Consider the following 22,122-nt stretch of genomic DNA (forward strand, 5'->3'; position numbering starts at 1 on the left):
ACTGCAGTTCGGCGATGCTCGCCTTCAAAGGCTATTTTCAGCATGATAATGCATGGCCCCATGTCGCAAGGATCTGTACACAATTCCTGGAAGCTGAAATTTTCCAAGTTCTTCCATGGCCTGCATACTCACCAGACATGTCACCCATTGAGCTTGTTTGGGATGCTCTGGATCGACGTGTATGACAGCGTGTGTTACAGTTCCCGCCAATATCCAGCAACTTCACACAGCCATTCAAGAGGGGGACAATGTATTTTAATGTATCTTTGACCAACAGATGCATATCTGTGTTCCCAATCATGTGAAATCCGTAGATTAGGGCCTAATTTATTCATTTTGATTGATTTCCTTATGAACTGTAACTCATTCAAATGTTTGAAATTGTTGCGTGTTCCGTTGATATTTTTGTTCAGTATAAAATTCTGTTGTAAGACGTGTCAAGACAACGTGTCATTTATGATATACAATACCAATCAAACGTTTGGATACACCTACTCATTCATTCAATGGTTTTTCTTTATATTTACTATTTTCTGCATTGTAGAATAATGTATGCACACATGACTGTAAGTCGCTTTGGATAAAAGCGTCTGCTAAATGGTATATATTATTATTATTATTATTATTATTAAAACTATTAAATAACACATGGAATATATTTTATATATGAGATTCTTCATAGCCACCCTTTGACTTGATGACAGCTCTGCACACTTGGCAAAGCTACACCTTATGGTACAGCGGGGACTGTGAAGCAACACAAACATAGGCACAGACACATGCATACACACACTCAAAATAGCATACGCACTATACACACACTCAAAATAGCATACGCACTATACACACACTCAAAATAGCATACGCACTATACACACACTCAAAATAGCATACGCACTATACACACACTCAAAATAGCATACGCACTATACACACACTCAAAATAGCATACGCACTATACACACACTCAAAATAGCATACGCACTATACACACACTCAAAATAGCATACGCACCATACACACACTCAAAATAGCATACGCACTATACACACGTACGCATGGATTTTGTGTTGTAGATATGTGGTAGTGGCATATGGGCCTGAGGGCACACACTTAGTGTGTTGTGAATTCTGTAATGAAGGTAAATTGAATAACTGCCTTAATTTTGCCGGACCACATGGAGAGTTGCAGATAATGGGGATCCATAATAAATACAAATACAGCGCTCAGTCGGTTTCACAAGGCTTTGAACTTCCATCTCTATACCAGACACAATTCTACATGCATTTTTATTCTGTGAGGTTTACATGCCCTTCCTCTGATATGTTGAATAGTGTTGCTGTGCTTGAGGTTTCACAAGTATTCTTTAATTGGAGAAAACACACAGTGAGTCAACATATTAGAACAAGGTTATATTGCATAATAATGGTTTTCACAAATGCATCATCCTCAACAAAGCAACATAATACAGCAACAGAACAAACATAGACCCAGGGCTCTATTCAATCCGTATCGCTAAAGCAATGTAAAGGTCATTTCCTACTGAGCAGGCATCTTCAGCTAACGCGGGAACGCTGAATTTCTGCAACACGGATTGAATACAGCCCCTACTCTTTAAGTGCCACAAACTGCTTACAGGGTAAGAAAACCTCTGTTCTTTTTATTTTATTTGGGTGAACTATCCCTTTAAGTGCCACACACAGCCCAGGTTTGATACAAAGTGCAAGTATAGAGTAACAACACACAGTGGAATAGACCTACAGTAGGTGATGGGAGACACAGTCGGCTCTCCCTTTAGAAGAACATGGAGAGGGAAGAAGAACCTATGGGAGTCGACTCAAGCTACATCCTGATTCTCCACCCTTTTCCAGAAGTGTGCACTATAACACGCCCAGTCATGGATTTAAAAGCACAAGTGTTGGCTGGAAGCAGTTTTCACCATTGTAAAACTCATAAGAGAAAGTGTGCAAGTGCATACTTCGGATGAAGGGTGGAGTTTCTGAGGAGACATGAGAATGGGATGGACTGAAAAGTGCTGGTAAGAGTTATCATGATAAAGGCTAAGTTACACTGAATAGATCAGCTCAGAGCAGACTAGCCTATCTAGTCTAGCTATCTGCTGGTCAATGCTGGTCAGCAAGGCTAGATGGTCTGTTCAGTCTGCCTTCTTGGGCCTGACCCGGGTCACTGGCTCCAGCTGGCCAGAGTCAGACACATCGTAGCTGGTCTTGTACTTAGCCAGGATCTTCATCAGGGGGCGAAGCTTCAACCACCACTGTTCCTTAGGGATCCTGTGGCTATATATATAATATATATATATTATATACACACACACACACACACACACACACACACACACACACACACACACACACACACACACACACACACACACACACACACACACACACACACACACACACACACACACACACACACACACACACACACACACACACACACACACAGAGAGAGAGAGAGAGAGAGAGGAAGACAAGAGACACACATACTGTGTATGAGAGACCATAACGACAATTAAATTTGCCACTATACGTTTGAACGGGTGGACGTTGTAAGGAGTTGTAAGCGGCTGATCGTGGACTACAGGAAAGGCGGGCCGAACAGGCCCCCATTAACTTCAACGGGGCTGTAGTTGAGTGGGTCGAGCATTTCAAGTTCCTTGGTGTCCACATCACAAACAAACTATTATGGTACAAACACACCAAGACAGTCGTGAAGAGGGCATGACAACACCTTTTACCCCTCAGGAGACTGAAAAGATTTGGTCCCCAGATCCTCAAAAAGTTCTACAACTGCACCATCTAGAGAATCCTGACTGGTTGCATCACCGCCTGGTATGGCAACTGCTCAGCATCTGACCGTAAGGCGCTATAGAGGGTAGTGCGTACGGCCCAGTACACGGCCAAGCTTCCTGCCATCCAGGATCTATATACCAGGCGGTGTCAGAGGAAAGCCCCAAAAATTGTCACCCAAGTCATAGACTGTTTTCTCTGCTACTGAATGGCAAGCGGTACCAGAGCGCCAAGTCTAGGACCAAAAGCTTCTACCCCCAAGCCATAAGACTGCTGAACAATCGCTTCACCCCTACCTACATGTACAAATTACCTCGACTAACCTGTACCCCTGCACATTGACTCAGTACTGGTACCCCCTGTATATAGCCTCGTTATTGTTATTTTATTGTGTTACTTTTTATAATTTTTTTACTTTAGTTTATTTGGTAAATATTTTCTTAACTCTTTCTTGAACTGCACTGTTAGTTAATTAAGGGCTTGTAAGGAAGCATTTCACAGTAAGACCTACACTTGATTTGAAGTAGGATTAGTCAGTCATATTGAATAAATAATTGTACTTCTCATTATGTGCTACTATGGAGGTCTACACAGAAAAATTACTATCTCTCATTTGAAGAGCAGTCATTGGTTGAAATCCTAAATGGATGTCTGTGTAGGTGTAAGTGCTGTGCCTGAAGGTACTGTAAATGTTGTCTTACGCAAAGTCTGTCTCATCTTTCAGCTGCACTACTGGTTGGAAGGCCATGGTTCTGCGACGCATCCCCAGCAAACAGGCCGTGTCCTCTGTGTTAGCGAACACTTTCCCTGCATGGTAAGAGAATACAGTCAGCACACATTTATGTATGTCCCAAATATAGTGCACTACTTTTGACTAGAGAGCCCTATGGGCCCTTGTCAAAAGTAGTGCACCATATAGGGATAGGGTGCCATTTGGAATGCAACCTTAATCAACAGGGAAACTAAAGAGGCCACATCCTGTTAGTACTAAAAAAGGATTTATGAACTACATTCAGTACATGTACAGTACCGTTTTTGTAGGACTCCTTTAGCTTTCTTGAAATCCACTGAATTGCTTTTGCTGCAATCTTCGTTCCAAAGGTCCTGTCAAATGGAGAAGGAGCCCCTCCCTTTGGAAATAAATAAAAACAATTCATCTGTTTTACTCAGGTCAGGTTCATGGGTTAGGGTTGGAGTAGGCTAATAATATTATGGAGTAGGCTAATAATATTATGTGGAATACACAGCTGTGTGTGCGTGTGCTAATGAGCTAACCACACCTGCTGCATATGTCCAAGCACGTTCTTCCTGCAGTCAAACACTCCTTTCCCCTCCTCAGAGTACAGCTGGTAGATGAAATCTGTGGTGAAGTTCTCGTTGGAGTTCTCATTCCTGTCACGTCACACACACACACACACACACACACACACACACACACACACACACACACACACACACACACACACACACACACACACACACACACACACACACACACACACACACACACACACACACACACACACACACACACACACACACACACACACACACACGCACGCGCACAGACAATGTCAAGGTTCCAGTTGTCCTGCTGCTGCACTACAGGGGGACTCTTCCCTCTCAGTTCAGTTACACAGAGCGATGATGAGTGGCCTTGATAGAGCCTCCATAGAATATCAACAGTACTGGAAGAATTAGGGCCCGTTCACAATATAAATGGGCCATAATTGTGATGAATAGTTCCAAAAAGGTTATATTTTAACATACAAATGAAGAGTTTTATTAGACAATTTGTATTAATAGCCTATACAGTACGGCATTAAGATAGTCATAATATCATACACAGCTGGCAACGTACACATATGCCTTCATTGTTAACATACTGTTTACTTGTTAACAGGCTATCATGCTGGACTCTGCCTTCGCTCACTTACCTCAGCACCAAGCCTCTCTGGATCCCCGTCTTCATCTTCTCTGTCAAGTGCTCGACGTTGGACTGAAGCGGTGAGAAAAATCCTCACATTAGCTGTGAGAAGTCTGAAGTATCCTAGAGTATTCCTCCTCTATCTCTAACCTGCACGAACTTTCAGAGCTGCAGAATGAGCGCTCATTCCTCTGCTGTGTCTCAGGGACAGAGCACTGCAGTGTGCTCTGGTGACCAGGAGGTGGCTCACGTCTTACTGATTTTCTGTCCACTTAGAGGAGTTGTCGCCATTCACTCCGACCAAGTTTGGCTACAGCTTGAACATTGTGGGAAGAGTATTGATGAGCACTCATTACACAAAATCAACACGATCTTTTGTTTATACTGCGTGTGCTCTTTGCAACACATGGGTAAATATCAACATCACCTCGTTTCACAATGTAGCATATCCATAACGTTCATGGCATTAAATAATACTTTCATTTTGATGTCATTGGTCTGGTCTTAGAAGGAGACTGCATATTTTCTCCATAATCTGAGGGGATCTATAACTTTTGTGTACCTGAAAACAGCCATGTGTCTCTCGGACAATAAAAACGGGCACATCAACTACTCTCTACTGATGTTGAGTAGACTTCCTCAAACCATAATGTGATGTGTCTAGATCAGAGCTTAACACTCCTGGAATTATGATGCTCTCCACCTATTAATAACTGCCTTATCTACGTACTGTATCTGGGTCACCTGAGAACTCCTAAAATAGAGGCCCCGTTGTACTGAGGGAGGAGAGAGTGATAGGCAGGGGAACAGTGGGTCATCTGCCTTGTTCAGGGGCAGAATGACAGATTTTTACCTTGTCAGCTCAGGGATTCGATCCAGCAACCTTTCGGTTACTGGCCCAACACTAGGCTACCTGCCGCCCCATCCTTTACTGTGCACAACTTTTGACCAAGGTCAAAAGGGTACAAAAGTAGTGCACAATAAAGGGAATACAAACATTGCTGTCAAGGATGCTCTTTCCTTGGAGTGTAATTGTACTGTACAGCACTGTATAAATAGGACAATGTAGCTATTGACAGCCACATGGAGATTGTTCTCCATACTAAAAAAACTGCTTCAACTTAGAAAGTTGTCACAGCTGCACATGTATCCACTGAGGAATGAACTATGATGTAAACATTTACATTTGTAACAATGTACTGTATACTGTGTTGTATACTGTGTAGAACTAGGTTTCCAAAATTCCCCTGGTTTTCCATAAATCATGGTTGGAGGTTTCCGAATGTCCTGTTTATACCCTCCTGATTCCGAGAATCCTCCAACCGGGATTTCTATAAAAACTGCGATTTTTGGGAATTTTGGCGGAATTTTGCAACCCTTTGTAAAACAATGGTCCTCACCTGGAGGTCTCTGATGTCGAAAGGTTCCTCATAGATGTAGACGGTGTCAGCCCCCGCAGCCAGCCCCCCGACACTGGCCAGGTACCCACAGTACCCCCCCATGGTCTCAATGATGAACACACGCCGCTTGGTCCCACTGGCAGACTGCTTGATGCGGTCGCATGTCTGACACACACACACACACACACACACACACACACACACACACACACACACACACACACACACACACACACACACACACACACACACACACACACACACACACACACACACACACACACACACACACACACACACACACACACACACACACACACACACACACACACACACACACAGAGATCAAATAGACACACTCTGCATCCCAAATGGCACACTATTCTCTATGTAGTGCACTACAGGGAATAGGGTGCCATTTGGGACACAACCACTGTAAGGTTATCAATAGCTTGCAGACAATGTTATTTTGTTAGGTAGTAGGTACATACAAAAATGCTGTCTATACAGTAGGTATCAAATGCTCACACAATTGCCCAAAACATGCTCCATGTCACAATACAATACGATCGTAAAATACAAACAGTATTGCAAGATTTACCAGGATGCAGAGTCTGATAAAGAATTCTTCACTAAAGCACTAAAGCAGAAAACAGTCAGTAAAGGGAAGAGTAATTCTAACTATTAAAGTGTGCATGTTGTAAGTGCACAGAAATGGGCTTGTGTACAGTGTGCTTGTATAAGTCTGTGTAAATGTGGGAGAGACATTGTGGGAAATGTCTGTGTCTGTTGTCAGTCTATATTCCCAAATACATTTGTGCATTCTTCTTTTCCACAATGTCAACTAGGGTCTGTCCAATAAGAGAATTCTTGACTAAACTATTTTTGTTGTTGTATTTTAGCTAATACAATGCTCATGAGTATACTTGAAGATCTCTAGGAAAGCATACCACATAATAATACAAATCAAGTGATGGTTGATTACTTCAATAGTACGGTATAATTTCAACCCTATTGAAAGCTGTGAGTTCTTGCCTGATTGCTAGTCTGTTTGTGCTCTCATGCCAACTCCCTGTCATGCTTGTCTTGACAATGACAGCAATAGAGTTGGCAAGAGCACAAACAGATCTGGGACCAGACTATGTGAGTTCTACCTTACCTCCACAATGGCATTGAGGGAAGTGTCTGCCCCGATACTCAGATCAGTACCGGGCACATTGTTACTAATGGTGGCAGGCAGCACACACATCGGGATGCAAAAGTCCTCATGGCTGGTCCGGGCCTCATAGAGCTGCAGCAGACACTCAAACGCCTGGAGGTGGTGCGGCACAAACGTGTTAGAGGGGGGCACTCTCAGACTCAAAGAGAAATCCTACTTCATTTTACCCCGACTATGGGCGTTGTCTCAAATGGCACCCTATTCTCTATGCAGTGCACTATTGGGACCATGGGACTCTGGTCAAAAGTAGTGCACTATAAAAGGAATAGGCTCTCATTTGGGAGGCAGAACCTCCTGTTACCCTACTAGGGCCTGATCTAGAAAATGCAGTGTCTGTGTATCCTGAGGGTGGCTATCTCCGTGTGATAGGGGGGTTGGCTTGGCATCCCATTGGTAAAGAAGAGAAGGGTGGGGTTGGTTGGTCACCCTGGCTGGCAGACAGACAGAAGTGTTGACGTGGAAATAACAGTAGACTCAGACTGTCACGATGCAGCCTGGCGACACTGCACTTGGCCTCACGACGTGAGGGAATGTTTGAACGCGAGTGGAAAAATGCTGGCTGTTATTCGTGAGGTACACTACCGATGCAGACAGTGTTCAAAACAAGATGGAGGTCGGGCCTGGTTCAAGACAACAATTAGATAGCCTAATACTGTTCTATGACACATTCAATCTCCATTTTTCACTATGAGCAATAGATTCTCAGTAAACACAAAATAAGATACTGTGTTTGTTCACAACAAGTAGGTTACTTAAGTGAATACACTTCCTTCTCCAATACAAATCTAGTTTTGGTTGATGATGGAATTAAAATCAACTAGATGGGTGAAAGTAAAAATATTGGTTAGAGAAGACATCTAAATGTTGCGACTACTACTAGTTCTCATTCATTAAATACCCTTCCCTTAAAAACATCCACCTCATCCAACTGGCTTGTAGACAAATGTATAGCAGGATAGGAGTGTTGTAAAGATGGCAGGACAGGAGTGTTGTAAAGATAGCAGGACAGGAGTGTTGTAGAGATAGCAGGACAGGAGTGTTGTAGAGATAGCAGGACAGGAGTGTTGTAGAGATAGCGGGATAGGAAGTGTTGTGTTAAACCAGACCAGGGACAAGTCAACTCCTTGTGTTTAGCAAACAAGCATAGAAAGGTGCAGCTGCAGGCAGAACAACGCTAGCCGCAAAAACATGCCACTGACGTCACTTCATGCCAGTATCTATCACTTACCTGGGATCTTCATTGTGATATTTACCAGCAACAGAAGCCTCAGACTGAAAGACCTCGACTTACAGGGACGGTTACCAGACACAGATTAAGCCTAGTTCTGGACTAAAAAAACATAAGGAGAATCTCAATTGAAAGTGCTTTTTAGTCTACGACAAGGCTTAAAGTGTGTCCGCGAAACTGGCCCCCAATTATATACTACTTTACCTCTGCATGAGTTGAGCTTGAATGAAAACACTGTTTTGTAACTGCTTGCTGTTTGCAGCTGATCAGACGATGAGTTGTCATACCTTATCTTGCTATTTCACTGTGTTTATGATTCCCTTCTAAGGCTTTTTAAACTCTACCTAACTATTTTCCTTCAGATGATATAGGAGCACATGCACACCTAGCTCAACACAGATCAGTATGGTGTGTTTGGGTTAGACCTAGTTATGGTCAGCCTGTTGTGATGCTGGTACACGCAAACTGCAATCAGTGAAGTCCTTTATTCTGATTGGGTGGTAGGTGTTCTAAACACATCTGACCTCGTGACCTCTGATCCCCAGCCACACTTACATAAGTAATAGCATTTAAAGCTGTGTCTGCGCCTATGCTGATATCAGAGCCCAGTATATTGTTAAGAGACTGTGGCAGGGACCATAACCATGGGGACACAGAAGTCATTATACTTCTCCCGGGCCGCGGACAGTTCTATGACTCCCAGGATGGCCTGCAGTACAGGGCAGAGCCAGAGCCAGGGCTTAAGAGCGAGGAGTTAATGTGTTTGCACAAACTGACACTCTATTCCCTATGTAGTGCACTACTTTTGACCCTGAGCCCTGGTCAAAAGTAGTGCACTGTATATGGAAAAGGGTGCCATTTGGGACACAACAATGAGTAAAGATGAGACAAGGTGGGTGGAGCCAGGGTGAGGGAGCCAGGCCTATCACAACGGACAGTGTGACTCAGACAGGAAGCACCACACAGTAACTCACACAGAGATGGGGAGGGACACAGAGGGAGGAGAGAGCCTAAAAGGGGTTCTTTGAACATACAGAAATATGTTCTCGATTATTATAGGAGGAAATAAAGGAGAATATTTTGTAACTTTAGATTGTGAAATTAATTAATATAACTGTGTGAAACACTTAAGAAAAAGATACAAAGACACATGAGAAGAGAGTATATGTTTTAGTATCACTCAAAGATTCCAATTTTACTCATACGCTTAATGGTAATAACTTTTCAAAATGATAAAAAGTACAATATACAATTTGGTACTGCAAAATAGTGGTATAATTCTATAATAATATTGTAAATATATTACATATAAAATGTAAATATTCACCTGTGAATGTAAAATGTACTTGATGCTGTTATGTGCTCTACATACCTCGAATCCACCGATAACAAGCAAAGCATTGATGTTATGTATCCTGATTTGTTCAGCAATCTTATCAAGATGCTTCGCTGGAAGGGTTCTGAAATTAGAAATGAAAATCCAATAATCATCTACACACTACAGTAAGTCCGTGTTGATTTTTTTCAATGGCACTCTATCGGCCCTGTTCAAAAGTGGTGCACTATATAGGGAATAGGTTGCCATTTAGGTCCCACAGACATAAACATTAGCCTACCTCTTTGTTCCCAGTATGGACCCCCCTTGGCCGGTCCAACCTGCTACATCTCCCCATGTAATCTCCTTTATCTGTGTGGAGACAAAAACAACAAAACTGTTTGAGAATGAGGTTTCAAATGTGTTCTGTGTCGACTCCAAAAAGCTGTGCTAAATGTGAACATCTTCATGTTCATTTCAAGGGGACACAAAACATTAGCATTTAAGCTAAATGAATGAATTACATTCTAAAAAGCAATCAAGCACTTCAGATTTACAATCAACATTTATCTTGCTTTGTATGACAATATCCCCCCCCAAATTGTCACGTGTTGAATACAACAGGTGAAATGCTTACTTTACAAGTCCTTAACCAACAATGCAGAGTTGTTTTTAAAGTAAGTAAGAAAATATTTGCACAAATATTTATTTAAAATACCATTTTAAAAAATGAAGAAAAAAAAGAATAATAAAGTTTCCCAATAAAATAACGATAACGAGGCCACATACCGGGAGTACGGGTACCGAGCCAATATGCGGGGGTACAGGTTAGTAGAGATAATTGAGGTAATATGTACATGTAGGTAGGGGTAAAGTGATTCATAAACAGTGAGTAGCAGCAGTGTAGAAAAGGGGGTCAATGCAAATAGTCCGGGTGGCCATCTGATTAACTGTTTAACAGTCTTATGGCTTGGAGGTAGAAGCTGTTAAGGAGTCTTTTGGACCTAGTGCTCTGGTACTGCTTGCAGTGCGGTAGCAGAGAGAACAGTCTATGACTTGGGTGGGTGGAGTTTTTGATTTTTAGGGCCTTTCTCTGACACGGCCTGGTATAGAGGTTCTGGATGGGATGAAGCTTTGCTCCAGTGATGTACTGGGCCGTACACACTACCCCCTTGCAGTCGGATGCCGAGCAGTTGCCCTACCAAGAAATTATGACTGAAAAGGACCCGTGCAAAATCTTTACTGTCACTTGAGGGGGAATAGGCAGTGTCGTGCCCTCTTACATTTACATTTACATTTAAGTCATTTAGCAGACGCTCTTATCCAGAGCGACTTACTCTTCACGACTATCTTGGTGTGTTTGGAATATGATAGTTTGCTACTGATGTGGACACCAAGGAACTTGAAGCTCTCGACCAGCTCCACTACAGCCCCGTTTTATGTGAATGGGGGCGTGTTCAGCCCTCCTTTTCCTGTAGTCCACGATCAGCTCATTTGTCTTGCTCACGTTGAGGGAGAGGTTGTTGTCCTGTCACCACACTGCCAGGTCTCTGACCTCCTGCCTATAGGCAGTCTCATCGTTGTAGGTGAACAGGCCTTCCACTGTTGTGTCATTGGCAAACTTAATTATGGTGTTGGAGTCGCGCATGGCCACGCAGTCATGGGTGAACATGGAGTACAGGAGGGGACTGAGCAGGCACCCCTGAGGAGCCCCCGTGTTGAGGATCAACGTGGCAGATGTGTTGTTGCCTACCCTTACCATCTAGGGGTGGCCCGTCGGGAAGTCCAGGATCCAGTTGCAGAGGGAGGTGTTTAGTCCCAGGGTCCTTAGTGCTTAGTGATGTGCTTTGAGGGCAATATAGTGTTGAACGCTGAGCTCAGCTTGTCTGTACTGCAGCACACAGGCTATAATCTACCAACAGCCCTCTACCCACATCTTACACATCCCCCAATGTTGGCCGAGGTACAGTAGCTTTAGACAATGTCTGGATGAGCAGCCAATGCTTTTCAATCACTTATCCCTGCCTCCATGCTTTCCTCCAGTTGAACATAGACTGGCCCAGGCAGTGTTGTGAGGCCTGGGTGAGGGCACGAGATTTGGGTGAGAGAGTGACAAAGAGAGGCAGTGGGGGTGAGGCTAAGAGAGTGGGTGTGAGGGGCCTGGGAACTGGGTTAGAGGCCTGGGAACTTGGGATGAGAATGGGGTGAGAGAGAGGCCTGCATAAGAGAGAGGGGGTGAGAGTGTGGGCGAGATAGAGGCCTGCATTAGGAAGACGGGGTAAGAGTAGGGATGAGAGAAAGGCCTGCATAAGGGAGAAGGGGTGAGGGTGAGAGTAAATGGCTTACTGTAAGCTGTTTATCTCCCCACACAAGTTGTATCTGTAAAACACTGTCTGTGCCAGCGTCATGGGCACAGGGTTATAGGTGACTTATACTGATTTCACATAGGATTGACGGTATGTTGCCTGTAAAAACAATCGGGCAATGTTTCTATGATCCCATTTCAAACAGCCCTATTTCTACGTCTTTCTTGTCTGCATTCCCCTTTTATATCACCATTGCTTTAGCCGGCAAGGAGCAAGAGACATTTAACTTTGACCCTAGCTCCTAGACCCTGTTGTTGCAACAGTAGTCCTGGTAACATGAGTGACAGCTGCAAGTTGTTCTATTTCTTCACATTCACAGCAGAAGATAGCAGCATGCCATACTTGTAAATAATTACTTTGTAATGTGTTAATTTTCCTGTTATGGTAAATAAAAAGTTGGCTACAGTTGAACTCAAAACATTGTTAGATAGTGTTCTCTTAATTATATGAGCTGGCTAGCCAGCTAGATAGCTAGCTAACAAGCTAACGTTAGCAACACACCAAAACATTGTCTTGAAAGTTCGCTTTTAGTTCACTGGCTTGCTAGATTTAATAGCTACATATCCTATATAAACGTTTAAACCGATGTTTTATGTTGTTGGCGCAAACAAAATTGAGCAGGAAATGTTGCTATTTGGACCAGGCTGCTGCGATGTCATGCAGACAGTCATTTGTGTGTTTATACTGTTTCATAATGACAAAGCCAGTAAGATGAAAGGGGACATTTATACAGAGGGGTTGGCGGGACTTTTAAATAATACCTCAATCATGACTAGGTCGGTCGGCGGAAATCAAAGTACAGGCTTTGTTGCCGGCAACACCTTTCAGATATAAAGGAGCAGCACGCTAAAGTTGGCGGCAAAACATCTTGGTTTGAAAAGTGTATTACACTAACAAGGTCACTATAACCTATAGCTTACCTGTTTTCGCTGTCATGTTTTCATCACAGCCAACACTGTCTGATATCTTTTGATCAAATATGCAGAAGTATTCTGGTTTTGCTAGTGATTTCAAGATATAGTGTAAACAACATAACTATTTCTATGGTGTAAACAATACTAGGGGACTAATAATACGGTCAAAATGTGTTTGTGTTCTTATCACGTTGACCTGTTGATCATGTGGCAGTGAGGCGCTACTAACAATAACAGGAAGTAGGCGTCGTAGGGGCGTGATAAGGGACAATAATCCTCATTGGGTAAGAATGAAATGACAACAAGGTAAACAAAACAGATTTCTGTCTTAACGCCAGTACCTGTCCCTTGTAGAATCCCTCGAAGCCGTCATTAACGGAAAACATCTTGTGCCCCTCTTTGATGCCCACCCTGACGGCCGAGCGGACAGCTGCGTTCATGCCCGCCGCGGGGGCGCCCACGTTCAGCACAGCCACGTTGAAGGAGCTCTGAGGATCAACAGCACAGCACAACCGTCACACACGCGAGCATATGTGCAGACACACACACTTTTAGACAGCGAGGATGGCGACAATTCGTTTTCAATTCGGTTCATGTCAAAGCACTCATTGAAGATAAATGGCACTTATCCAATTCTTGAAATAGAATTGGCCCCAACTCCAAGCCGTTGACACACATATCAACAGCAGATCCCTCTGTATACAATAGGAGCACATAGTGCTTGATGTTCAGGAGAAATGCTGTAAAGGCTTGGCAAAGCTGCTGTCTCTGCGGAGAATGGAGCAGCATACATTGATCATCTCTAACAAGGCCTCATGCTATGGCTCCAAGATGTTACATCTTTATAGGCTGCTGTTGTACTTCATTCACATAGACCACTGGCTCTGAGCTTAGGAAAATTCTTTAGCTGTCAATCACATGATGATCACAGTAAGATCATGGACAGATAGACCCCACGTATAATGAGTGACATCATAAGCGTTGTAATCACCTACAGTACCATTCAAAAGTTTGGGGTCACGTTTTTTAAAGAAAAGCACAAAAAAAAGTCCATTAAAATAACATCAAATTGATCAGAAAAACAGTGGACATTGTTAATGTTGTAAATGACTATTGTAGCTGGAAACGTCTGCTTTTTAGTGGAATATCTACATATGCGTACAGAGGCCCATTATCAGCAACCATCACTCCTGTGTTCCAATGGCACGTTGTGTTTGCTAGTCCATGTTCATCACTTTAAAGGCTAATTGATCATTAGAAAACCCTTTTGCAATTATGTTAACACAGCTGAAAATGGGCCTTCTTTAGACTAGTGGAGTATCTGGAGCATCAGCATTTGTGGGTTTGATTACAGGCTCAAAATGGCCAGAAACAAAGAACTTACTTCTGAAACTCGTCAGTCTATTCTTGTTCTGAGAAATGAAGGCTGTTCCATACGAGAAATTAGCAAGAAACTGAAGATCTCGTACAACGCTGTGTCCTACTCCCTTCACAGAACAGAGCAAACTGGCTCTAACCAGAATAAAGAGGAGTGGGAGGCCCCGGTATACTACTGAGCAGGAGGACAAGTACATTAGAGTGTCTAGAATGAGAAACAGACGCCTCACAAGTCCTCAACTGGCAGCTTCATTAAATAGTGTCATGTTTGTCATTTATTATCATGTCTTGTCCCTGTGCTCCCCATTCTATTCGTTTCCCTCTGCTGGTCTTATTTGGTTCTTTCCCTCCTTCTATCCCTCTCTCTCCCCCTCCCTCTCTCACTCTCTCGCTCTCTCTTCTCTCTATCGTTCCGTTCCTGCTCCCAGCTGTTCCTATTCCCCTAATCATCATTTAGTCTTCCCACACCTGTTCCCGATCCTTTCCCCTGATTAGAGTCCCTATTTATTCCTTTGTGTTCCGTTCCTGTCCCGTCGGTTCCTTGTTTAGTATTCACCATGTTGTGATTGCGTTTCGCCCTGTCCTGTCGTGTTTTCGCTGTGATTGTGTATCGCCCTGTCCTGTCGTGTTTTTTGCCTTCATCAGATGCTGCGTGTGAGCAGGTGTCTCTGTCAACTACGGCCTGCGCCTACCCGAAGCGACCTGCAGTCTGTGGCCGCTTCTCCAGTTATTCCCTCTACAGACTAGAGGATTTCTGTTATTCCCTGTTTGGACTTAAATAAACTCTGTTTCTGTTAAGTCGCTTTTGGGTCCTCTTTCACCTGCATGACAGAAGGAACCGACCAAGGAATGGACCCAGCGACTTCAGACGCTCGTTACACTGCCGTCGAGATCCAAGGAGCCATGCTCGGCAGACACGAGCAGGAATTGTCTGCTGCTCGCCATGCCGTGGAGAACCTGGCCGCTCAGGTTTCCGACCTCTCTGGACAGTTCCAGAGTCTACGTCTCGTGCCACCTGTTACTTCCTGGCCTGCCGAGCCTCCAGAACCTAGGGTTAATAACCCACCTTGCTACTCCGGGCAGCCCACTGAGTGCCGCTCCTTTCTCACGCAGTGTGAGATTGTGTTCTCTCTCCAACCCAACACATACTCTAGAGAGAGAGCTCGGGTTGCTTACGTCATTTCACTCCTTACTGGCCGGGCTCGAGAATGGGGCACAGCTATCTGGGAGGCAAGGGCTGATTGCTCTAACAAGTTCCAGAACTTTAAAGAGGAGATGATTCGGGTTTTTGACCGTTCAGTTTTTGGTAGGGAGGCTTCTAGGGCCCTGGCTTCCTTATGCCAAGGTGAACGGTCCATAACGGATTATTCTATTGAGTTTCGCACTCTTGCTGCCTCTAGTGAGTGGAACGAGCCGGCGCTGCTCGCTCGTTTTCTGGAGGGACTCCACGCAGTGGTTAAGGATGAGATTCTCTCCCGGGAGGTTCCTTCAGATGTGGACTCTTTGATTGCTCTCGCCATCCGCATAGAACGACGGGTAGATCTTCGTCACCGGGCTCGTGGAAGAGAGCTCGCATCAACGGTGTTTCCCTGCTCCGCATCGCAACCATCTCCCTCCTCTGGCTCAGAGTCTGAGCCCATGCAGCTGGGAGGGATTCGCATCTCGACTAAGGAGAGGGAACGGAGGATCACCAACCGCCTGTGCCTCTATTGCGGAGTTGCTGGACATTTTGTTAATTCATGTCCAGTAAAAGCCAGAGCTCATCTGTAAGCGGAGGGCTACAGGTGAGCGCAACTACTCAAGTCTCTCCATCAAAATCCTGTACTACTTTGTCGGTCCATCTACGCTGGACCGGTTCGGGTGCTACATGTAGTGCCTTGATAGACTCTGGGGCTGAGGGTTGTTTCATGGACGAAGCATGGGTTCGGAAACATGACATTCCTTTCAGAGAGTTAGATAAGCCTACGTCCATGTTCGCCTTAGATGGTAGTCATCTTCCCAGTATCAGATTTGAGACACTACCTTTAACCCTCACAGTATCTGGTAACCACAGTGAGACTATTTCTTTTTGATTTTTCGTTCACCGTTTACACCTGTTGTTTTGGGTCATCCCTGGCTAGTATGTCATAATCCTTCTATTAATTGGTCTAGTAATTCTATCCTATCCTGGAACGTTTCTTGTCATGTGAAGTGTTTAATGTCTGCCATCCCTCCCGTTTCTTCTGTCCCTACTTCTCAGGAGGAACCTGGCGATTTGACAGGAGTGCCGGAGGAATATCATGATCTGCGCACGGTCTTCAGTCGGTCCCGAGCCAACTCCCTTCCTCCTCACCGGTCGTATGATTGTAGTATTGATCTCCTTCCGGGGACCACTCCTCCTCGAGGTAGACTATACTCTCTGTCGGCTCCCGAACGTAAGGCTCTCGAGGATTATTTGTCTGTGTCTCTTGACGCCGGTACCATAGTGCCTTCTTCTTCTCCGGCCGGGGCGGGGTTCTTTTTGTTAAGAAGAAGGACGGTACTCTGCGCCCCTGCGTGGATTATCGAGGGCTGAATGACATAACGGTTAAGAATCGTTATCCGCTTCCCCTTATGTCATCAGCCTTCGAGATTCTGCAGGGAGCCAGGTGCTTTACTAAGTTGGACCTTCGTAACGCTTACCATCTCGTGCGCATCAGAGAGGGGGACGAGTGGAAAACGGCGTTTAACACTCCGTTAGGGCATTTTGAGTACCGGGTTCTGCCGTTCGGTCTCGCCAATGCGCCAGCTGTTTTTCAGGCATTAGTTAATGATGTTCTGAGAGACATGCTGAACATTTTTGTTTTTGTCTATCTTGACGATATCCTGATTTTTTCTCCGTCACTCGAGATTCATGTTCAGCACGTTCGACGTGTTCTACAGCGCCTTTTAGAGAATTGTCTCTACGTAAAGGCTGAGAAGTGCTCTTTTCATGTCTCCTCCGTTACTTTTCTCGGTTCCGTTATTTCCGCTGAAGGCATTCAGATGGATTCCGCTAAGGTCCAAGCTGTCAGTGATTGGCCCGTTCCAAGGTCACGTGTCGAGTTGCAGCGCTTTTAGGTTTCGCTAATTTCTATCGGCGTTTCATTCGTAATTTCGGTCAAGTTGCTGCCCCTCTCACAGCTCTTACTTCTGTCAAGACGTGTTTTAAGTGGTCCGGTTCCGCCCAGGGAGCTTTTGATCTTCTAAAAGAACGTTTTACGTCCGCTCCTATCCTCGTTACTCCTGACGTCACTAGACAATTCATTGTCGAGGTTGACGCTTCAGAGGTAGGCGTGGGAGCCATTCTATCCCAGCGCTTCCAGTCTGACGATAAGGTTCATCCTTGCGCTTATTTTCTCATCGCCTGTCGCCATCTGAGCGCAACTATGATGTGGGTAACCGTGAACTGCTCGCCATCCGCTTAGCCCTAGGCGAATGGCGACAGTGGTTGGAGGGGGCGACCGTTCCTTTTGTCGTTTGGACAGACCATAAGAACCTTGAGTACATCCGTTCTGCCAAACGACTTAATGCCCGTCAAGCTCGTTGGGCGTTGTTTTTCGCTCGTTTCGAGTTTGTGATTTCTTACCGTCCGGGTAGCAAGAACACCAAGCCTGATGCCTTATCCCGTCTGTTTAGTTCTTCTGTGGCTTCTACTGATCCCGAGGGGATTCTTCCTTATGGGCGTGTTGTCGGGTTAACAGTCTGGGGAATTGAAAGACAGGTTAAGCAAGCACTCACGCACACTGCGTCGCCGCGCTTGTCCTAGTAACCTCCTTTTCGTCCCTGTTTCCACTCGTCTGGCTGTTCTTCAGTGGGCTCACTCTGCCAAGTTAGCTGGTCATCCCGGTGTTCGAGGCACTCTTGCGTCTATTCGCCAGCGCTTTTGGTGGCCGACTCAGGAGCGTGACACGCGCCGTTTCGTGGCTGCTTGTTCGGACTGCGCGCAGACTAAGTCGGGTAACTCTCCTCCTGCCGGTCGTCTCAGACCGCTCCCCATTCCTTCTCGACCATGGTCTCACATTGCCTTAGACTTCATTACCGGTCTGCCTTTGTCTGCGGGGAAGACTGTGATTCTGACGGTTGTCGATAGGTTCTCTAAGGCGGCACATTTCATTCCCCTCGCTAAACTTCCTTCCGCTAAGGAGACGGCACAAATCATTATTGAGAATGTATTCAGAATTCATGGCCTCCCGTTAGACGCCGTTTCAGACAGAGGCCCGCAATTCACGTCACAGTTTTGGAGGGAGTTCTGTCGTTTGATTGGTGCGTCCGTCAGTCTCTCTTCCGGGTTTCATCCCCAGTCTAACGGTCAAGCAGAGAGGGCCAATCAGACGATTGGTCGCATACTACGCAGCCTTTCTTTCAGAAACCCTGCGTCTTGGGCAGAACAGCTCCCCTGGGCAGAATACGCTCACAATTCGCTTCCTTCGTCTGCTACCGGGTTATCTCCGTTTCAGAGTAGTCTGGGTTACCAGCCTCCTCTGTTCTCATCCCAGCTTGCCGAGTCCAGCGTTCCCTCCGCTCAAGCGTTTGTCCAACGTTGTGAGCGCACCTGGAGGAGGGTGAGGTCTGCACTTTGCCGTTACAGGGCACAGACGGTGAGAGCCGCCAATAAACGCAGGATTAAGAGTCCAAGGTATTGTTGCGGCCAGAGAGTGTGGCTTTCCACTCGCAACCTTCCTCTTACGGCAGCTTCTCGTAAGTTGACTCCGCGGTTCATTGGTCCGTTCCGTGTCTCCCAGGTCGTCAATCCTGTCGCTGTGCGACTGCTTCTTCCGCGACATCTTCGTCGCGTCCATCCTGTCTTCCATGTCTCCTGTGTTAAGCCCTTTCTTCGCACCCCGTTCGTCTTCCCTCCCCCTCCCGTCCTTGTCGAGAGCGCACCTATTTACAAGGTACATAAGATCATGGACATGCGTTCTCGGGGACGGGGTCACCAATACTTAGTGGATTGGGAGGGTTACGGTCCTGAGGAGAGGAGTTGGGTTCCGTCTCGGGACGTGCTGGACCGTTCACTCATCGATGATTTCCTCCGTTGCCGCCAGGATTCCTCCTCGAGTGCGCCAGGAGGCGCTCGGTGAGTGGGGGTACTGTCATGTTTGTCATTTATTATCATGTCTTGTCCCTGTGCTCCCCATTCTATTCGTTTCCCTCTGCTGGTCTTATTTGGTTCTTTCCCTCCTTCTATCCCTCTCTCTCCCCTCCCTCTCTCACTCTCTCGCTCTCTCTTCTCTCTATCGTTCCGTTCCTGCTCCCAGCTGTTCCTATTCCCCTAATCATCATTTAGTCTTCCCACACCTGTTCCCGATCCTTTCCCCTGATTAGAGTCCCTATTTATTCCTTTGTGTTCCGTTCCTGTCCCGTCGGTTCCTTGTTTAGTATTCACCATGTTGTGATTGCGTTTCGCCCTGTCCTGTCGTGTTTTCGCTGTGATTGTGTATCGCCCTGTCCTGTCGTGTTTTTTGCCTTCATCAGATGCTGCGTGTGAGCAGGTGTCTCTGTCAACTACGGCCTGCGCCTACCCGAAGCGACCTGCAGTCTGTGGCCGCTTCTCCAGTTATTCCCCTCTACAGACTAGAGGATTTCTGTTATTCCCTGTTTGGACTTAAATAAACTCTGTTTCTGTTAAGTCGCTTTTGGGTCCTCTTTCACCTGCATGACAAATAGTACCCGCAAAACACCAGTCTCAACGTCAACAGTGAAAAGACGACTCCGGGATGCTGGCCTTCTAACCAGAGTTGCAAAGAAAAAGCCATATCGCAGACTGGACAATAAAAAGAAAAGATTAAGATGGCCAAAAGAACACAGACACTTGACAGAGGAGCTATGCCTAGAAGGCCAGCATCCTGGAGTCACCTTTTCCCTGTTGACGTTGAGGCTGGTGTTTTGCGGGTACTATAGAAGCTGCCAGCCTCTTCACAGTTGACGTTGAGACTGATATCTGACAAGGTATAGCTATAGTTGCAACTTGGCGTGGTTTAAGGCACTGCATCGTAGTGCCACTAGATATTCTGGGTTCAAGTCCAGGCTCTGTCTCAGCTGGCCGCGACCTGGAGACCCATGGGGCGATGCACAATTGGCCCAGCGTCGTCCGGGTTAGTGGAGGGTTTAGCCGGCAGGGATGTCCTTGTACCATCGCGCACTAGAGACTCATGTGGCGGTGCCAGGCACACTGCACGCTGACATGATCGCCAGGTCTTCCTCCGACACATTGGTGCGGCTGGCTTCCGGGTTAAGTGGGCATTGTGTCAAGAAGCAAGCTTGGTTGGTTTGTGTTTCGGAGGACGCACCCAAGTCCGGTAGTTGCAGTGATATGACAAGAGTGTAACTGCCAATTGGATACCACAAAATTGGGGAGAAAAAGGTTTAATTTTTTTAAATAATAATTAAAAATAGATATAGTTGCAACTAATAGTTGGCACTTAGGAGCACTGAACTAGAACTGTTATAGTATAGTAGGCTACAGTATAGCACATACATTAAACAGGGGCTCATCCTCCTCCTATCCCCTTAAGACGGAAGCAATTGAACAAACACTGTTACTGTCACAAAAAGAACTCCGCATGACCCACAATGCACCTCAACACGCAAATCTGAGAAATGCTGGAATGACACAAACGTTAGGAGGAAATAAATATGAATATCACAGTTACTTTGTGTATGTACATTATTCATTTTATCTTGGGTTATCTCAGGTTACTTACATTTGGGAGTTCAGAGTCTGCTTTGTGGTAAGAGAGGAGTTTGTAGGTGTTCAGGTTGTTTTCGAAACTCCTGCAAAATATTAATGAAACATACTGTTATTTATCCTTCTACCATTCTCCAGAAGCCTCCATTACTGAGTTGCATAAGCTTTTAAAGGCCAGTAGAAAATCAATCCCAATTCAATGAAGCTTCCAAATACAGAGCTTTATGTTTATTTTACCAAAGAAATCCTGTATACACAGAGTCAGATAATGTACCTCCCACGCAGTCTCACGGCTTCCTCAAAATTCTTCTCGTCCATGGATTTCTGGACATCTTGTGTCTAGTGAGAAAATAATTACGAATGGTAATTTGTCTCTAATCAACAGCCTACCAATTATCTTAATTCATAATATATCTATAATGTATACTGTAGGTAGAAGTACTTGGGGGTGTACAACATAAAAACACACCACTAAAATGGGGTCGGCTATCACTGGGGTCGGCTATCACTCCATATCATTTACAGTTGAGTAAAGTAATCTTGAACACACAGTGTAAGTGGCAGGCCAACAGCACTTACCATCTGAACACACTCCATGAGGGGCAGACGGACAGCCTGGTTCCCACACAGAGACACCACACAGGCCGGGGTACTGTCTGACGCCTCTAGCAGGGCCAGGACCGCCTCCACTCCCATACGACTGGCCTGGACAGACAGGTCAAAGGTTACACTGTATTTTGGGACACTGGGAAAATACTGTAACTTCAAGTTCAAGTTAGAAATTGCTTAATAGTATGACATGCTCTTTAAATTATGATGACCACTCTGAAACTTTGGCCGCCTCATGGTCACTAACCAAAACAAACAAACCAGGG

General features: G+C 45.3%; 1 protein-coding gene across 2 annotated transcripts in view; it reads right to left on the minus strand.

Moving 5' to 3' along the window:
• Nucleotides 1–1,345: 1,345 nt before the first annotated feature.
• Nucleotides 1,346–22,122, minus strand: part of LOC124009264 (ATP-dependent 6-phosphofructokinase, platelet type-like) — a 47,385-nt gene continuing 26,608 nt past the window's right edge. For both annotated transcript variants that reach the window (XM_046320877.1, XM_046320876.1), the window contains exons 10-22: nt 21,827–21,952; nt 21,522–21,586; nt 21,264–21,333; nt 13,524–13,670; nt 10,204–10,274; nt 9,960–10,047; nt 7,300–7,452; nt 6,141–6,305; nt 4,751–4,812; nt 4,094–4,205; nt 3,844–3,943; nt 3,515–3,620; nt 1,346–2,297 (exon numbers count right to left, since the gene is read on the minus strand). In XM_046320877.1, coding sequence (XP_046176833.1) covers nt 2,156–2,297; nt 3,515–3,620; nt 3,844–3,943; nt 4,094–4,205; nt 4,751–4,812; nt 6,141–6,305; nt 7,300–7,452; nt 9,960–10,047; nt 10,204–10,274; nt 13,524–13,670; nt 21,264–21,333; nt 21,522–21,586; nt 21,827–21,952 — 1,407 coding nt within the window. In that variant the 3' untranslated portion in view covers nt 1,346–2,155. The remainder of the gene's footprint in view (nt 2,298–3,514; nt 3,621–3,843; nt 3,944–4,093; nt 4,206–4,750; nt 4,813–6,140; nt 6,306–7,299; nt 7,453–9,959; nt 10,048–10,203; nt 10,275–13,523; nt 13,671–21,263; nt 21,334–21,521; nt 21,587–21,826; nt 21,953–22,122) is intronic.

This window comes from Oncorhynchus gorbuscha, linkage group LG22 (assembly GCF_021184085.1).
Source record: "Oncorhynchus gorbuscha isolate QuinsamMale2020 ecotype Even-year linkage group LG22, OgorEven_v1.0, whole genome shotgun sequence".
Taxonomy (NCBI): Eukaryota; Metazoa; Chordata; class Actinopteri; order Salmoniformes; family Salmonidae; genus Oncorhynchus; species Oncorhynchus gorbuscha.